This window comes from Astatotilapia calliptera, chromosome 9, assembly GCF_900246225.1.
Source record: "Astatotilapia calliptera chromosome 9, fAstCal1.2, whole genome shotgun sequence".
NCBI lineage: Eukaryota > Metazoa > Chordata > Actinopteri > Cichliformes > Cichlidae > Astatotilapia > Astatotilapia calliptera.
The window spans coordinates 19,173,627-19,192,749 of NC_039310.1; the positions used below are offsets into that span (position 1 = coordinate 19,173,627).

The window sequence follows — 19,123 nt, forward strand, 5'->3', positions numbered from 1 at the left end:
TGAGACACGAGCTTAGCTTTCAAGACACATAAATAGCGTTGTGTTTGTGCTTCGCCACTGGTGAGGTTGCAGATCTTTTTATCAAGCTAAGGTCTGGCCGCAGAACGTTGCGGCGCGGAGATTGAATCGCTGAATCATCTTGGCAGGCTTGAGAAGTAATAGCATCTTGTTTTAAGTAGTGCTTTGAGGGGCTTGTGTTAGCTGCGCTGGCTCTTGTCTCTTAACTCCTATTAAACTGGATGAACTGGGTAAAGGAGTGCAAGGAAATATGAACTGATGACAAGCAAAGAAGCCTGACTTTGTTTTTCCTCCCTCCAGTGCTGTTCATTGCAGACTGCTGACTGACACTGATGTGTGGGCTTGTCTGCACATGATATTATGGCATTTATATCAACTAAAAAGAAAAAAACTCCAGAAATCCCACATAATAGAAGAGATACTAACCTGAACTATGAGCACTGTGGGCTGGAGATGATGTCTTCGGGGGTCTCTCGCTGCAGTCAGAGAGAAATTTATCTTACAAGAGTTTGTGTAACAGAAATAAACAGCACTTTGCAGCACTTTAGATTTACAGCTCGATATTAGTAAGGGCAAACAAGTTAAAATAAAGAATGATGGAGCAGACTGACAAACCAGAAAGGTTAAAATGATGTTAATGATGTTAACAAGCTTCATCATCAGTGCATACAGTAGCTACATTCAAATTCACAGCAGACATTTTAGACTAGGCGTCAAGCAAACATTTCCAAACAATATAAATAAATAAAGAAGATAAAGAGCTGAAAAGCAGCCAGATGAACAATAGTGGCCATTTATCTAGAGGGCAAAAGGCTTCGATAACAGATTCACATTCAAACCGATTTCCTTTTTAGCAGACACTATTTTACCTGAGTGTCTGATATGGCCATTATTGAAGGGATAATTTATCCTTCCTCCTCTGACTGAATCACAAGGCTTTTCTTTTGAAAAGTCCATTTCACCCGATGCCTCCACTCTGGCCTATACTGTGATTGCTTACCTTAGAGGCTCCTTGGTGCCACTAGTGTTTGGGCCCTTTAAAAGTGCATGCTGAACAAGACCAGTCAAGCTGGCAATCTGTTGTTCCATAGCCTTCATTCGTTCTCTGCAGACACATCAAAAAATTCTGCTTTCAACACCGAGGCCTATTGGATATGACAGCTGCCACTGGAGCAAATATTAGCTCAGAATGAAAACGGGAGGGTTGTAAACAGAATAATCAATCGCTTTTAATCACCTAACCATGAAACGTTTTGCCATTTTGTGAGATGATTACACAGCAGAGATTTTTCTTTTGTTTTGGAATTGATTTGCAATATGCCACAAGTAAATGTTGTCTCTGGTAAATATGAATCGTTTCTGAATTACAAATAAAACAAAAATGTAAAAACCCCAAAAGCTCGTGTCCAAATAGAATAAACAAGACGGACAACTTCTTGACAAGCCTAAGCTTGACACCCAAGGTGCTCGGGTCATATTGTTTTTTTGACTGAGTCACATGTAGTGACTGCCAAAAAGAGAGTGAAAGGATTATTTGAACTGTATGACACTGCCTTAAGAAAGCCTACACTGTAGGCAGGTGAGGGAACTGGCAACAGAACTACTTTTGCTTTATAAGGCACATAAGATGTGCCTTATTTAGTGTGCTTTCATCTTGTTTTGTCATTTATTTATGTTGTCTTGCTATTTATATTTCCTGCAGAGTCTGTTTGGAGCACCCACGATTTCATTGCACATGTACAGTGACAATAAAGGGCTATTCTGTTCTATTCATAATTTATCTTGAGGCACGGGGCATGTTAAGGACACAGTGCAGACACAAAGTCTATGTGAATACAACAATGACCACAATATTTTACATGAGTATATTCTATGACACCTACAGTTTATTTTGAAAGTGAAGCATGGTACTTTCCCAATCAAATTCCTTCACTCTTTCAGATATTCCCAGGGCATTTCTAATGGAGGTTTTGGGCTTCCCAGGTGGTCTGGCCTGATCTGCATGACTGGCCATTTCAAATACTTTTTCAACCTGGCCAGTATTTGCTTTGGGTTTCCAAGTTACACACAGAGCCCATGTACCCTCCTTTCTAGTTAAGCATTGCTAAGAGGCCAGCATCCCTCTTGCACCCTTTCTGTGTTTATGTGCTCTCAGTCTGAGAAGACAAACCTAACCCAGGTACTAAAATATCTGTTAGATTAACTGAAACTGAATAGAGTCTGTAAGGGGTGTTCTTGTTTAAATATACACTGATTAATAGAGCCTTTAGATACTATCCTGTTTCACTAGTGGTAGCTATGCCTGGGCTTACACGCTCATCAACAATATCAGCTCCAGAATTCGAGTTAGCAAGATAAGCAAGAGCTGGCTATATACACAAACCAAACTCATCAAAATGTGCTTCATGTGCAGATCTTTATGTTGAAGACAGTGAGAGGGCAGGTTATATTTATTCTTCACGCATGGATGATGAAACAGAGTCAGACCAGGTACTGGAAAGCAGCAGTTCATGGTTAGGGTGACACTGGGATGCAGAGTTAGTCCATGCTCCCATGCAATGTCTCGGTAGTTATTTTAACAACCCCCCCCCCCAGCTACTATATGCAACACTGTGTCCTCTGCTAGCTTACCGTGTCTGATGGTCACTGGCAGCTGGGATTGGCCCCTGGAGGTCTGGAACCACAGGTGAGCCCATGCTGTTCCGTGGCTTTGTCCCAGTTACTTCTTCCTTCCTGAAGGACTGGCGCACAGGCGAGCTTCTCTCCATGGTAACACTATGAGATGGCATGCCATGAGGAGGTCCACCATGGATGTCAATCATTCGTACCTCAGTCATCCGATGAGGGGATGGCGGAGGTGTCTTAGAACCCAAAGTCGGCAGCTGGCTGTTTCTGGACTTCTGCCTGTACAGAGAGGGGTGATCTATAGTGTCTGTAGGGCTAGGTCCACCATAAGAACTCGTGGAGCGGATGGAGGCACGGTGAAATCCCCCCATGGCATGCTCTGGACCATCAAGACCAGGGCTGGGGTGTGGTCCATGTGCTGCAGCAATGCCCATTCGTCCCTCTTGGAGGAGGTATGGATCTGCGTACAAGCCCTCATTCCCTCTAGAAAGAGTGTGGCTCTTTCCAGCCATATCCTCATCTGGCTTGACATCTCGTCTCTCTAGGATGGCGCTGGGACAAGGAGAGTTAGAGCGGGCCGGTGGGTTGGCATTGGAGATTCTGTCCCTTGGGATGGTGGCGCTCCCAGGTAAAGAGCCCTGCCGTGGGCCAAATGGGATTCTGGAGGGGGATGGAGGCATAGAGTGGGGCGTTGGGGGGAGTGCTGCTTGCATTGGGTGGTGGGACGGGGGAACCATGGGAGGATGCCTTAGAGGGGGCTGGCCATCACGGCCGGCAAGTGCCATTTCACTGTGCATCTAGAAAAAAGAAAAAAAATCATAAAAACACCCCAAAAGAATGATTTAATATATATAAGTACACAAAAAGTTCCTTCTTTTAGTAGAAAATCTTAAATTAAAGATGCATATTTCTGTCAACTTCAGTTACTTCTTACTTTGTGTAGGTCTTGTAACTTTAGACTGGAGCTGCCCTTAAAACAAAAACATCTATCTATCTTACACTGTTGCTTTTCAAAGAATATATACTGTCAGCAAATTTTCCCAGAAGTAGAAAATAGTTCCTGGACACACAGCATATCACTCTAAGCCCTTGATATCATGCCCACAGGCTTCCATATAAAACAATATTGCATGAAGAAGTAAAGACTATTCTCCCTGTTAAAAAAAACTGCACAGTTTCTGCTTTTTGAAAGAAGGTGAGGTTAAGTGTTGCAAATGCGCTCCAGGAGATAAGACTATGGCTTTCTACCAGAGGTTCATGGAAGCCTTCGGGGTTAGACAGTACCTTGGCTAATTTGCAACAGTATCTGTCTGTCTGAATAGCAAATACAGTCCACAGTTCTTTAGCTCAACCACCTTAAAGCTCTTTGAAGGCTAACGTGCAAAAACCTAACCTCAATTAATTGGAACACTTTTCTTGGTTAAGGGATATAGAAGAATAGTCAGTGCAAAAGTCTTAAAGGTACACAGTGTTCAGTCTTTACATTACTTCCTCTACTTTTATTTTGACACCTTGCATAAGGCAAGACTGTGTTTTGCTTAACGAATAAAAAAGAATTAAATTATTTCCTCTGCAAACAAAAAGTTACTTGATATGCAACATGCACCCTTGGCCAGCCATGCAGTGAAAGCAATAATGGAAATTTGATATCGGCTCAGAAAGAACAAGCAACAAAACAATAAAAGTCATTTCATTTTAGATTGGGTTTTCTTTAGTTTGTTTGTTTTTCTCTCGCTCTCTTCTTTACTGAACTACACATGTACAAGCACATTTGAAACCTAAATTATAAACACAGACAGAATTCATGGATACACACTCTCCTAGAGGGTGTCACAAGTGGGTATGAATCGAATCTGTTTTCCAGTCTAACTTTCTATTCCCGTCAAACACACAAACTATTGTTTGTCCGACGTATGACTCACAGGTCTCACCTAAAAGTCAAGACAAGTCAAAAACGTAACGCAAAGTTTTTGTGTTTTCAGTCTCGTCATTATTTATTACTTCCCAGAGTGCCAACAAAGATTAGCACAGTGAGGTGAACAATAAAGTGGGTGTGACCCTTGTGTGTGCAAGAGTAGGTGTGAACTGGAAAACAACAAATGCACACAGAGAATACAGTAACAAAAGAGCTCAGGCTTGGCTGTGGTGACAACAGTAAAAAGAAAGAAACTTTGTAGCAGGGAAAGTTCACGCAGCAGTAAATATGACTGCAACAAGTCCGACCAAGCAGCAAAACACTAAGACTTCAGCGCAAAGAGCCACTGCTGACCGTCACAAAACCATAAAGACTTCTACTTTTTAAGGTGCACACTCTGAAGCCCTAAATAACATCTGACTGCTTTTCCAATCCCTGCAAAGCCATATAAGAACATTTTTAGCCAAAAGGCATCAGCTCTCAATCCCAAACAGATGTTGCACCTTTGAAACACCGACCAAAACATCTAAAAATATCCCTACAGTACAGAGATCTCCTTGCTTTGTGACAAAACAAAGAAGTAGAAGCTCGAAAAACAAGCACATGCGAAACCATATCAGGCAAAAAAGATGCAATTTATCTCCCAGACCTTTCTCCTTTCTCCATCAGTCTCTTAAGCTTCCAATTATGAGAGCGGCATGTCTAGTAGGAGTTAACAAAAGTTGCCTCAATCTCTTGGCCTGTCAGAGTTGGAGCGAGTTTCCCGACTAATTCACAGACGTTTCAGAGCCTCACAGCGAACAAAGCAGGCCAGATAAAGAAGAGTCGTGCTGCAATGTTTGTGAAGAAAGTTGTAAATATTTAAAGAGCTGATCGAATGGCTGAGTGTACTATGCGGATGTGCTGTAGGGCACTAAATGGTGTTGGTGAAAGAAAACACTAATTATTAGAATTGTAAGTTGACACAAGATGAGCTGTCATCTTTTTTTGGACAAAGACAAAAGAAAAAATGGTGGATTGTTTTTAGGAGAGCAAATCAGAGGCTAGCTAATAACTCAGCTACTGTTTCCAAAACATCTTCTTAACTGGTGTGTACATACTGTCTCTGTCGACAGCCACTATTGACTATACTGTATGAATTCAAAGCAAAGCTTGAGGCACTATCCCATACATATATAAATATATGTATCAGTAAAGATTAATGAGTCAAACTTTTGAAATGCAATTGCAGGAGAGTTATTTGACCGCCTGAAGTTTATCAAGTTACGTGTCCATTCCTGTGTACATCTATCCAACTCGTATTATTGCAGCAGTTGTTTTTATAACCAGAGACAGCTCTATGCAAGTTTCGCTTGCCAGACATTTTCAAATCGATAGCCGAGATGACTGCAGATCTCAATTTGAATCAGATCTGAGGCCTGGCATCCCTGCAAGGCGAGGGCATTCTCTACGGCCCAAACACATGTGAGGTGCACCTTCAGTGAAACAGTGTTTGAACAGGTGCTAATTAAGCCCTAGCGACACCCTTTTTTTCCTTTGTGCAGCCAATTTTCTATTTCCTCAATAAAAGAGGTTGAATTTTTAACACTGCCAAGAATAGAGAGGCTGATAAATATTACGTTGAAAACTGTGTTGAGTCTTAGAGCTTTTCAATATGTTTGTAAAGGAAGGGAAGTTTGCCAACAGCTTAACAGCTTGCTTGATGCGGAGCACGTTCATCAACCTCTGTTGTTGTATTTAAATAAAGCGACTTGACTGCAATAGAAGCAAACTCTCGAGTGGGAATCAATAAATGGCATTTTAGGTAGTTTTCTGTAGTGTTTACACTTAAAACACCACCCCACAGCCATCCTCTGTATCTGGGTCAGCTGCTGCTGGGTTAAAAAATGACGGCAACAATCTTTTTCTTTATGTTAGCATTGCACTGTGTTTGCATAGGAACCTTTAAGAAGTTGCTTCATACATTTCAGTTCATCGAGTTCCAAGCTCTTTTTTTAACACCTGCAGTTTCGACGAGAACCAGAATTTCAACAACAGCAAAAAAAAAAAAAAAGAAAGTTGGGGAAAAACTTCTCTACACAATTGGAGTTTTTCTGCTGATGTACTTTGAAACTTTTAAGCTCTCAAAGTAAGATTCCCCTTTTCACTTTTTCAGTATCTTATTTAGCCATCTTTTTTTTTTTTTTTTTGAAGAGCCGTCTTTTATTCGCCTCCCTTTGAAGGACCCGATTGGAGAAAGTCAGCAACTTGCCTGTCAGCAGCAAAGAATAAAAAAGAATTTCTGCAGCACCTCAATGTCACTGTGGCATCTGAATGAAGAGCTCTTAAAACCATCACCTTAGCTGCCTCATCACTCCTTTAAACTTAACCAATTTCACTTTAAACTTAGGTGACCATACGCAGCACTGCATGTAGTGTTAGTATAGCGGGGGTTAATATTTAAAGCAAAGCAATTGTGCCAAAATGCTAACTGTAACTGGCAGACGGACAAAGCGAGGACAGATGACTGGTCAGGGCAGATTAGAGGAGCGGATCTGAGGAGGAACAGTAGACGAAAAAAAAGGCTCTTTGGGGGTTTTAGTTTGTTACATCAGCAGGAAATAAACAAGATAGAATCAGAATAAAAGAAAAGAGATTAGAGCAGATATTGGGAGGAAGAATTCAGAGAGGAAATAGTCCTGAGAGCTGAGTCCAATTGTCCCTTAAACAAGTCGCACCAGAGCGTGTAGAGGACGGCCAAACGCAGGCCCCTGGGAGAACAATACAAGACCCCCTCTGAAGAGATTAACAAGAGGCAGGGGGACATTCCTTCCCTTTACTGCATACAAGATGTGAGAAACCGGAGACCGGGCTCGCTATTCTATCTGCAGCAAATCTTTTCTCTACTCAGCTGCCGCTTTTAATGAGACAATTTCACTGCTGTGCTGTGGACAGTAAAGTACTCACCCTGACATCGCCATTGGTAGGTCGGGGTCCATGGTTGAATGCCTGTGCTGGATCTTTGTGGTAAACCTTCAGGCAGGAGTGGTCTGTGATGTTCCTGTAGGAGGAAGAGGTGCTCAGTGGTAAGAATTTAGCCCAGATATCGCCATCAGACAGCGGCCGATCCTGCCTCAGTCGGGTTCTCTGCAACAGCCCCACCAAGGGCACATACCCCGACAGAGGCTCTGACTGTTCGCTATTACCTGACATTCTCTCTAAATATTCAAAATCCATAAAAATATTAACTAATACTATCTTGCTACATGAACTGAGAGCACACCTGCTGTTTCATGTCCTGGGCTCAATTTAACTATGGCATTATGGTCGCCCGTACAGCCCTTAAGCTATGACGAGACAATTTTTTTTACAGCCCTGATAAAATATTACTCACAAAGTACACATTGCACTTGAGCAGGAGCTCTGCAGGCAAAGGGCAAAGTTCGTATGCCTTCAAGAGTAAAGCCTTTCCTTCTGAAAAACAACTACAACAAATGGCTGCCTGCTTTCTCAGAAGACAGAATCTGCTGTATTACTGATAAGACATGCAGGTGAATATCAAAGTAGGATAGTACTGGTATGTATGTTTATAAATGAAGCAATGAGAGCTTTTAAAAAAAAAAAAGCAAATATTTCTTAAAGATTTGCAAAGTCAAATTTTTTCATTAAGACTGGCAACAACCACCAGGAAAGGTATCAAAGTCAGCTAAAAGTAAACCTTAGTTTGTTTACAGTTAATGCTCTTTTTTTTTTTAACTTTCTCTTTAACATTGAAGGAAAGTGGAAGTGAGCCCATTTCCTGACCAGTGACATTTCCTGTTCAGGGAGAGCTGAAGAAGGAAGAGGATGGAAAGTGTTCACAGTGGGTAAATGGAAATAGGTCTATCCGATATCCTCACATTGTTCCATAATGATGTTTGTACAGGATCAACATTGCATCTGACCAATCACATTGTTATGATGTCATAGCTTTGTGACTTGGGGAAGAAAACTGCCGATGTCCACTCAGGAAAAACATCCAAAAAGGGGGCGGTTAGGGTCAGGGTTAGGTTTGAGGGTTAGGATGTGTCGTGGTTTGGGTTAGGGTTACGGGACTATAGTTACGGTTATGGTTAAGGGGTTATGGTTTGGTGTGTTGTGTGACGCTGTTTCTATGTCATAAAACTTTGACATCACGTGTGATTGGTCACTTGCAACATTAGTTATATCGATCCAAGAGCAACACCAACACGACAATATCAGATCGACCTAAGGAAATAATAAACACAGTATGTGATGGCAAATACATGCTCCCGATCCGTTTCTGTTACCATGTTTATCACATGCAAACACAGTGCATCTTTACCTGACATCAGCAAGTTCGTAATACACGTTCCTCATGTCGTCTTTGACGTACACGGCAACACTGGGTGACTCCAACATCTTCATGTTGAGCTGCTGCGGGAAGGCACTGACAAAGAGAGCTCTGATTGTGTCAATGCTGGTGATCTCATTGGGCATGCGAATCTGTTTGGTCTCGTCTCCGTACTGCAGGTACAGTACACCTAAAGGCAGGAAGCAGGGAGACTTGGTGATTAGTCCTTTCAAATGTTTCCCGTGACTAAGACAGTCCTATTTGAATTCCATAACTTGCATTAGCAGTGACGCATTGTTTCACTCCCATATGTTTTCTAAAGGCCTGAAGAATTTCAGCCCTGCACGCAGTGTTAATCTGTCAAGACAAATAGAACATTTCACGCAGTTCACTGAAATTGTGTCGGTGTTATTTCAATTACAAACCAGTGGTCTGCTTTTACTGTTGAGCTACTGTATAGAGTACTGACTGTGCAAGAATGCTCAATATATTGCAGTAAAATCATTGGGCTTATGTTATTTCATGTTAGTGCAGTAAACAATGCCAAAACTGTGGTGGTTAAACAAAAACGGACGCTTGTAGAAGTTTGGGTTGGTTTAAAAACCCTTCAATGGTGAAAAAAAAAAAATAAAAAAATCTAACAGCATAATTCCAGCCTTGTAAAAAGAGTTGGCAAGGGCCCATGTGACACGTCTGGTCATGGCCGCTCAGTGCAGATTACTGGCCGGACTCAAATTTTCAAAAGTTCCCGGTGTTTTTTTTCTTCTTTTTTTTGTTTTGGTGCAATTTGGATCAACTCCTGCACAGTCCCGAACGGATAAGAGAGTCTGAATTGGGCTTCAGCATTTATTCTCAGTTGAACTGTGGCTTGGAAAGCATCAAAAACAAAAGTGCATGAATGTAATCATGTTGTGTGCAGGCTTTTGCTAAATATTTGTAATGCACTGCGCTGAATCTTTTGCTTATCACTTGCACAGGATAAATTATTTGGTACAGGCAGTGAGCTTGGGGGTGGGGTCAGGAAGAGAGGACAAAACTAAGGGTGGATCAGTACAAGTTGTGCATCAAACAGACCAAAGCTTGAACCTCTGAACCCTGGGTGTGGCATTTGTACTGTGCTTTAGAAAAACAGATGGCTCTTGAACAAAATTTATGGCCACGCCTACAGAGCAGTTGTATAAACAGTGCTGGGGGGGGGAGACAGAAAAAAAACATTTCTATTTTCAATCTGCGATTCATTACCTCAAACGGCTTTGTGCTGATCTTCACAGGCAATCAGTGGCAACAATAGAACGTAATGAAATGATCAAAGCAGTTCAATCAGCTCGTGTTGTTGTTTTGCTCATATTTCATAAGAAATCATCCAAAATGTCACATTTCATTAGCTGCAGAGGCAAAATTGTCACTTGTGCATTTGTGCACTGGAAATAACTTGCTTTAAGGAGAGGAGGGTTTGGTTTTACTTGGTGTAACCCCATAAAAGGAGCTAGCCAGTAAAAGCTACCAGATGTTGGTGAAATATTATACAAGATCCTACATGCACCACGAGACAGAGTGAGACAGAGAGAGAGAGAGAGAGAGAGGGCAAATCCAGGAAATAAAATTGCTGAGTCTATCCGTTGCTTTCTCTCTCTGGTCTGTCTGGGTTCCTGTGTTGGAAAAACTTAACAAAGTGCCCATTTGCAGAATAAATTCATCTTTCCCCTGAGAGCTGTTACGTTAACGGCCGTGTAGTTTTCATCCAGATGTTCGCAACTAGGGCGAAAGAATTTGATGACAAAGCACCATTGATTGAGATTGCATCGTGCACACCTCTGTACTCTTATTTGCTATGACAAAGTTGAATAGCTCAGTTTTAACAGCTGCATTCCCGAGCACCTGGTTTCACTGAGGACTGGAAACAAATAGCTAGTGGGTTTTTCTGACCAAATGGGCACAGTTTTTCCACATCTTTCCAGTAAGACACAAAAGTCTAAAACAAATAAAGTCTAGAAATATATGCTCATCGCAGCGATTGAAATGCAGCGAAAAGGCAGATGACTATAATGCACCCGCAAAATGAAGAAATTCAATACACTTGATGCCACACTTAAGGATGAATTTGATACTCACGTTTGAGGTTTTAAGGAATCCCTGTTTTTCTGCTCGCTGTTAAGATGCTCTCAAAAAGCCAGAAGCTACTACACCAAAAAGATACTCAAAAGTCCCAAATGTCTGCTGGGACCAAGCGAAGCGTGTGCCTGTCTGTTTGTGTGTGTGCATGTGTGTGAGAGGCAGTGGTGGGAGGGACAGTGTTGTGAAGTGGTGCCCCCCACCTCCCCCCTTTTTTTCTCCTCCCCTTTTTCCTCACACCATAACCCCCCACTGTCTTAACACTCTGTCTTGATGTTTTTGATAGAAGGACAGAGAATGATGGGACATGTGTACGTGCATGTGTAGAAAAACTTTTCAGACAAAGCAAGAGGCACTACTGGCACGGGAAAGGAATACGACACCCTGCAGTTTCATTCATTTTCACTTTGGTCAAAAGTCTCTCAGATGCTTGCCTATTATCCCGTGGCAGACGCCTCGCCGAGTTGTAGGCTGCGCTGACGCTACACTTTGTTTGGAGAGTTTTCTAAGACTTTGCATCCCTCTCAGCCAAACACAGCCACCTAATTCTGCACAGCTCTGAGCCTTTGCTGCATATGTATGCAAATGTAGCACCGTGCACGTTGATAAGACGACCCGTTTCTAATCCTGTCAATACCACGATGGCACACTGTGGATGCTTTTCTCCTATCTTTCACTACAGAAGAAATGAATACTAATTAAAACAAAACTGTGCGCTCAGGTTGAGAAAGGAGGAAGGGTGGAGACTAGCAGACGGATGGAGTGAGAGGAACAGATTTGGACTTTTAGTGAAACAATGACATCATACTGTGGTTAGGAGCTATTACAAAGAGTTATGCCAAGGTTATGCTAAAAGAACGTGTCAAACATTACTAATGCTAGTTAATGCTGTGAGTCTTTAACAGGGCAGATACAGGAACTTCCTTATAGCAAATTTATTTGGGGATTTTGAAATAGAGCATTACAAGATTGTCAACTGAATTTTCTCAAACTAACAGAACTGCCATGAACCCAAAAACTAATATAACATCCAGCATACCTAGTGAGCGGTCCTTTGTCTGATTGGCCGATCGCACAACAGGCAGGCTGGCACGAACCCGGCTGCCACGGGTGAAGGTTGTGGGCGCTTCAGCCTCAGACATGGTGTCCAATGATTCCAGGGAGGCTAAGGACAGGTGGTCGACCTGGTCGCCGATACTGTGCTGGGTGCTGGCGCCGTGCTTTGGGCTTCTGCTCTGAAATGGGAGCACATGGAAACAACACCGTAAGAGCAATACCCTGTACACAAGTGTACACAAGATGATACTTTACATGCTTTAGTATTACATTCTCTCAAGGACACAACAAAAAAAAATATTTTTTTCACAGTATAAGAAACTTCTTTGTGTTATCATGCATTTAGTGGAGCAGAAATAACACTTCCTGACAATGTCAGGTGTGCTGTGAGTCACACGCATTCTTTGCAAAGCGAGAAAAATAAATCTTTAATGGTGACTTTGACTGCAGCAACACACAAAAAACTATGAGTCTACTCATGCAAATGTGCAACAAAGTGTTAATACACGCACTACAGGATCTTCTGCTGCTATTAAATACACACCCACAGGTACGCATGGTTACTAAAAGTACCAACACCCTAAAAGAGTTCAAAGAGATTCCTAAAATGTTGTTCCAGAAAGAGAAATTTCTAGTAACCACTGATTAAACATCAGGACTTATGTGATCAAAACGTGAAGATCAGTTCACTTCTCTGTAATCATATCTGCATGGCGTGGCATCCTCGAGCTAGGGATACAATAAGAAGATCTGTGACCTGACTCCTGAGCCCACTGAGCTATTGTGCGGTAAGGTAAGGTGAGCTCCACCTCAAGGGGAAAACTCTGAACACTGGGCTCTTTATGAAATTGCTCCCCTTTCTGGCAACAAAAATGGTGATGTAAAGCCATAGCAGATGAAGGCACAAGACTACCAGGCCAGGTCCTATGGGTTATCTTGAACAAGCCAGCCTGCACATGCTGCCATTATCTCACACTCATACTCGCAAGGGCAAAGAAAGAATGTACCAGTAAGCATATTAAGATAAGTGCAGTTGACAGATGTAGTTTAACCTGACAGCCAAGGCTGGCTGACAGACAGGGCAGACACTGATAGACTGATAGACAGGGCAGACACTGATAGACAAGGGGGCACTTGGCTTTAGGAACATGGTCACAAAGCAGATGTTAGCGAGTGTGCGAACATGGTCACACAAACACACACTCTGACAACACTGCAGTATGATGCAGATAAGATAAAAGGCTGACTAACTCTGTGGGGCAATTGGATTTTCATCAAATACCTCTGAATGTCAAGCTCAGAGTGAAGGGAGGAGAGCATGGCCTGTAAAGACTGATGGAAGAAAAAAGAGGAGAGGAGAAAACAAAAAAGCAAAAAGCTTAGAAATGCCAGTGGGAGGTTGAAATGGAAAAGAAATGTTCATCCGACAAAACAGAAGAACCATGGCAACGAATCAATGTCGACGGCAGGCCATAGAACAGAGGAATGAGGCTAAGTGCAAAGACAGCCTAAGTGCAAAAGTTAAACATAGTCTAAAAAGTTAGATTGTATTTACTTTAAATCATCACTTTTTATATGCTTACGTTTGTTAAAATTAGCACTGACATGATAATCCTACAAATCCTACCTCTTAAAAATGTCTACAATAACATTAATTGCAGCCATTTATACAATGCCATATCCTTTAAAAAAAAGACCATTTAAGCTCATCAAACTTCACATCCCTGTGTGATGTTTGCTGAGTCAGTATGCAAGCATTTTTCTGAAGTACCGTCACAGCAGCTGGGCAAATTGGTGAGCCGCAACTCAACTTTTATAATTCCATTAAAATATGCTTATACTGCAGGACTCAGAGATTTAAAGTAATGAATAAAAATGTACTCTTATTTTGTTAATACATGACGATAGCCACTTAAATAATAATAACAATATTAAAAGAGAGGTCACACACAGTTGGGCTGTCACCTGAAACCAGTCATGTGTCTGGAATTTAATCTGACCACTGAATGATACATGACCTTATTCACTGTTGGTGGCCCTCCCACACTGCTTCTCATATGCTACTGTGTCACCCCTGGGAGTGTTGAATCATTTTGGTTTCTTCCATCACCTGTAGGTAGTAATTATGTCAGAGTGGTCTGGCAGTGTAATCCAGTGTTTTCTAAAACTACCGAAGTGGAGAAAGCGGCAGCCACATTCAGACTTTAACTTTAAGTTCCCTTAAGGATCACATTTCTGAATTTGCTGTGCGAATTGATAGCATGGTTTCAGATGTGCTTGGCCATGAGGCTGATATCAGTAAACAAAAACTTAAATTACTCATAGTTTTGGCTGGAACTCAAAATGTAGGGGAGTAGAGGAAGATTAGATCATTTTGTTCTTTGCTGTAACTTAGTTAAGAACAGAGTGTTTCCTCCTTGATTGAAGGCTTTATGCTAAGCTAAGATAAAGGTAAGCTAAGCTATGCTAAGCTAAACCCCACCTGGCTTCAAATGCATATTTAATTAGAAGGTCCTTAAACTATTAATTTTTTTTTTTTTTTTTGCCTGTCCCGTTTGGCTCTTTTGCCCTCAGAATTGTTGTCTAAAGGCAAAGAAAGATGCCCAACGGATTTACTTTACCAAACTGACCATCCCAGCCTTGCCGTAATGGTCCATTTGATTCACCTTTTATTGTTTATTTTATTTTCACTTACTGAATACGGGACAGACTTGACTGGGGGAAAGAAGGGGAGAGAGAAAGAGGGAAAGAGAAACAGCTGAGAAGAGGGACGGGGGAGAAGGGCAAAAGACAAAAACCAACAGAACGGGCAGAGAAAAAAAAATGCATATATCAATCACCTGGGTCACCTGCTGAGAAAGAAAAAAGAAAGCAAGCAGAAGAGAACAAGAGTAATAGAATAAACAACATCACAATGATATATGGGAATATGACAGTAAATACTAAATGTTAAACATTATTGTGCAGCACATAAGATCAACAGAACACAGTGTGCTTTGAGGTAGGAGCCAAAAAGGGTGTAGTTTGTGGGTGTGATCACCCGTGTGTACACCTGTGAGCATGGACGCGCTTGTTTTTTGTTTTTTAAAAGGTTCCTTCATGTAATAATCTGCTAGAGGGTGTGGGGGGGCCACAGCCCCGTCCTCCAGGGCATGAAGCAGGTGTGGAGGAGATCAAAACTCCAGACATCCAGAGGCCCCCAGAACACAAGAGACCAAGGAAGACCAACAGAGGGGCAGCTGCGCCACTGTCCCGGAAAGAGCTGAGGAGAGTCCTAGATGAGGGCTCACTCAGCAGCCACGGAGCAGAAGCCAGGGGGAGTTGCAGTGACGCACCCGTGAGCTCCGCCGGCAGCCAGCTGCACCTGAGTGACCGAGCCCCAGGCCGAGAGGCCGGGGGCACCCCACCTCCGAAGTGGCCCGAGCGAGCCCCAGGCTCCAGGCCCCGATAAGCGGCCGCCAAGGAGTGAGCCGGTGTGTACCTGGACGCCCACCCCCGGACACAAAGAACCACCAACGCACCGATGTCTGAGGGAGTCCGCCACTGACAGGGGAAGTGGTGGTAGAGGGAGATAGGCCTCCAAACCTTGGAGGGCCTGAGATGTCCCCAGAGAGGTGGCGCCTGACACCCAACCTGACATATAGACACAGACATACAGGCACACACAGATACAAACAACCATTCCCACCCTCATGGTCTCATATGCACTTACTCCACACTCAACCAACGTGGAGACAGACATAAAAAGACGCTGTACACACGATCACACTCCCCAAGCGTACTCTACAAACCGGGTCTAGGTGCCCCCGCCCCTGGAGGGGGGAACTGCACCCAGACCCAGGTGGTGTTTCCCTTTTCCCTGCGGTGGGGGGAGGCAGACCGCCCCGACTCTGCAGCAGCAGGAAGGCTCCACACTCCAGACCGCAGTCGGACGGCCAACTCCTCCTCCTAGCCCCCCTGCTCCAGCAGGTCGCAGAGAATGGGGGTGAGAGAAGACTCCAAACCTCCCTCCACCCGCTCATTGTAGTGTTGATGCATGTGTGTTTTAAGGTGCATTTAAAACCCAGGAGGGCTTGGAGCTACCTGCCAGAGAGCAGCAGGTAAGCGCATGGTCCCTCCTGCTAGCCCTCAATGTCTACGTGTATTTAAAATTGAGAGGTGGGCAACGATGCCAGGGGTGGGGTGTACACCCTGATGGTACTTTGGACTCCGTGTATCGTGCCCACCCCCAAGATCCTATATGTATGTGTAATGAGAGTGTGAGTAATGTGAATGTCTAAGTTGTGGGATAAAATTGAGGCAGAGGCAGCCAGAAGGGGACAGAGGGGGGGGTAGCCTCCTCTGCACCCTGGTGACATACCCCTACTCCAAGGCCCTGCATGTGTGGGTGGTTGTGGTGGAGCGGGAAGAGGGAGGCAGCTGGAGATGGGGAGGGAAGGAAGGGAGGGGCAAGTGACCCCTCCCTGGGGCCAGCTCCCCCGCTGACCCCAGTAGGCACCCCCACACTCCGCGACCCGCCAGGGAAAGGGGGCCCAGGCCCATCCAGACCGGGGCCCAGTGCAGCAGCGCCGCCCGGCCCCACAGAGCCCGGGACAGTCCACCCAACCCCACCACAGAGAAACTGCACCCACCCCACCATCCACTTCATCTTCCAGACTACATAAGACAATAAACACCCAGGCTGAGATTCTTCCTCCACCTCTCCTGGTATCTCCCCCTCCTGCAGAGGAGCTCCTGAGGAGAGGAAAGCTCCTGCCAAGATGTGACAATCTCCCCCACCAGTTGAAGAGCCCCCCAGTGGCTCGATGCACCGCGGACCCTGCTCCAGGGCCGGGCCCCATGCACCCACCGCCCACAACCCCGGCAACACACCAACCAGGACCCAAGGCCCGAGGCCCGTCCGGTCCAGCCCAAGAGACGGCGCGCCCCCCAGAACCTCACGCCATCCGGACCCACCAGGGCAGCCAGGCTACCAGGGTCAGTAACCCACGTCCTCAGCACAGACCCTCCCTAGCCCCGCTGCCGCAGCCACGAGGAAACAGTCACCTAAAGAGCCAAAGAGCCCCTAACGGACATGACCGCTACCCCGGGTTGAGCCCCCCAAGGAAGATGCCTCCGGGGAACCCCCCAACGCCCTAAGCCTGTCCCTACCCCCACACCAATCACAACAGTGAAGGTGGGACCAAACTATGACCCCCCACCCCCACTAGGTGATGGAGCTGATCAAAGGAGCCCAGAGCAATTGATCTGATGTGGTGGCAGAGGCTGTATCAAGACTAATGTAGTCTAATAGATAATTTCTATATTGGTTAGAATTAAGATTATTTTTATTTTTCCAGTTCATGAGGACTGTTTTCTTGGCTATGCATAGGGCAGTGAAAACCATATGGGCTATATTCTTTTCTGAAGTGACATTATCTAAGCTGCCCAACAAACACACTAAGGGGGAAGTTGGAATGTTACATTTCAGACACTTCGATAAGTCTTCACATATCTCGCGCCAAAACTTCTGAACTGGTGGACAGAACCAAAGAGCGTGGATATAATTGTCCGGTGAATTGGTTTGGCAGTGTGAGCAGTTGTTGGTAGACGTAAAGCCCATCTTGAACATCCGATGACCTGTATAGTGCACTCTATGTAATATTTTGTATTGAATTAATTGAAGACTGGGATTTCTAATTAGATGAAAGGTTTTTAAGCAAATCTGAGACCAGAAGTTTAGGTATAAGTTAACTGATAAATCCGCTTCCCATTTTGCAATAGGAAGTGATATTGATTCATCTGTTTTAGAAAGCATTCTGTATATTTTGGATAGTAATTTGGGGGTTTAAGAGTAAGAAATTGAACCACACTTGGTGGTGTTTGTAGTTCAACTTGACCCGGTTTAAATTTCTTTTTTACTATGGATTTAATTTGTTGATATTCTAAAAATCTTTTCTTGTTGATCCCATATTGTGTAACTAGTCCGTCAAATGAAAGAAATTCTGTTCCTTCTAGTATATGTTCTAAATATTTGATTCCTTTATCACTCCAATCTGAAAAGTTTATCATATTATTGTTTTGTAATATGTCAGGGTTGTTCCAGATAGGTGTACGTTTGCATGGGATTAATGAAGACGCCGTCAATTTTAGAAACTCCCACCATGCTGTCAGAGAAGAGCTGATGTTGATGCTTTTAAAGCATTCATGTCGTTGGATGTTTGAGCTGATAAATGGTAGGTCTGAGATCTCTAGATTATTGCAGAGTGCTTGTTCTACATCTAGCCAAGGTTCATCTAAGAGGGTGTGTTTTAGCCATCCTGAGATAAACTGAAGCCTGTTGGCTAAGAAGTAGTGCTGAAAGTTAGGCAGTTCTAGTCCTCCTTTATCCTTGGTCTTTTGTAGTGTTTTTAAGCTTATACGTGGGGGTTTATTTTTCCAAAGGAATTTGGACATACATGAATCTAGAGATCTGAACCAATCTTGTGGCGGTTTAGTTGGGATCATTGAGAATAAATAATTTATTTTTGGTAAGACCATCATTTTTATAGCGGCAACCCTTCCCATGAGTGATATGGGTAGACATTTCCATCTAGCCAGATCATCTTCTACCTTCTTTAAAAGTGGGATATGGTTTAATTTAGTTAGATCTGCAAGCTTGGGAGAAACATTAATACCTAAATATTTTATATTTCCCGATTGCAGTGGTGTAGAAGAGGAATTATGGAAGGAGCAATTAATCGGTAGGACTGTAGATTTTGACCAGTTAATTGAGTAATCTGATATTCTTGCAAAAGAGTTTATCAATTCAATCACCCCAGAGATATTGGTTTGTGAATTTTGGAGAAAGAGTAACACATCATCCGCATAAAGGCTGATTTTATGTTCCACGTTCTTGCATTTTATGCCCTTAATTACTGAATTCTGTCTAATTGCTGCTGCTAGTGGTTCAATAAAAATTGCAAATAGTGAAGGGGAGAGTGGGCATCCCTGCCTGGTGCCCCTCAAGAGACAGAAGCTGGAGGATGTCTGGTCATTTGTTCTAACACAAGCTGTTGGGGAATTATAGAATATTTTTAACCAGT

The 19,123-nt window shown here is 43.4% G+C and overlaps 1 protein-coding gene across 20 annotated transcripts in view; it reads right to left on the reverse strand.

Annotated features, from left to right (window-relative positions):
* The window catches only part of kiaa1217 (KIAA1217 ortholog), a 102,943-nt gene that overhangs the window by 14,161 nt on the left and 69,659 nt on the right, over window positions 1–19,123 (reverse strand). For 12 of the 20 annotated variants that reach the window (XM_026179752.1, XM_026179749.1, XM_026179754.1 and 9 more), the window contains exons 3-9: window positions 13,311–13,391; window positions 12,043–12,238; window positions 8,883–9,081; window positions 7,505–7,598; window positions 2,650–3,440; window positions 1,019–1,123; window positions 445–494 (exon numbers count right to left, since the gene is read on the reverse strand). In XM_026179752.1, the coding sequence (XP_026035537.1) occupies window positions 445–494; window positions 1,019–1,123; window positions 2,650–3,440; window positions 7,505–7,598; window positions 8,883–9,081; window positions 12,043–12,238; window positions 13,311–13,391 (1,516 nt within the window). Of the gene's footprint in view, window positions 1–444; window positions 495–1,018; window positions 1,124–2,649; window positions 3,441–7,504; window positions 7,599–8,882; window positions 9,082–11,003; window positions 11,188–12,042; window positions 12,239–13,310; window positions 13,392–19,123 lie in introns of those variants that run through there. The other 8 variants (XM_026179750.1, XM_026179767.1, XM_026179768.1 and 5 more) reach the window with 4 other exon arrangements.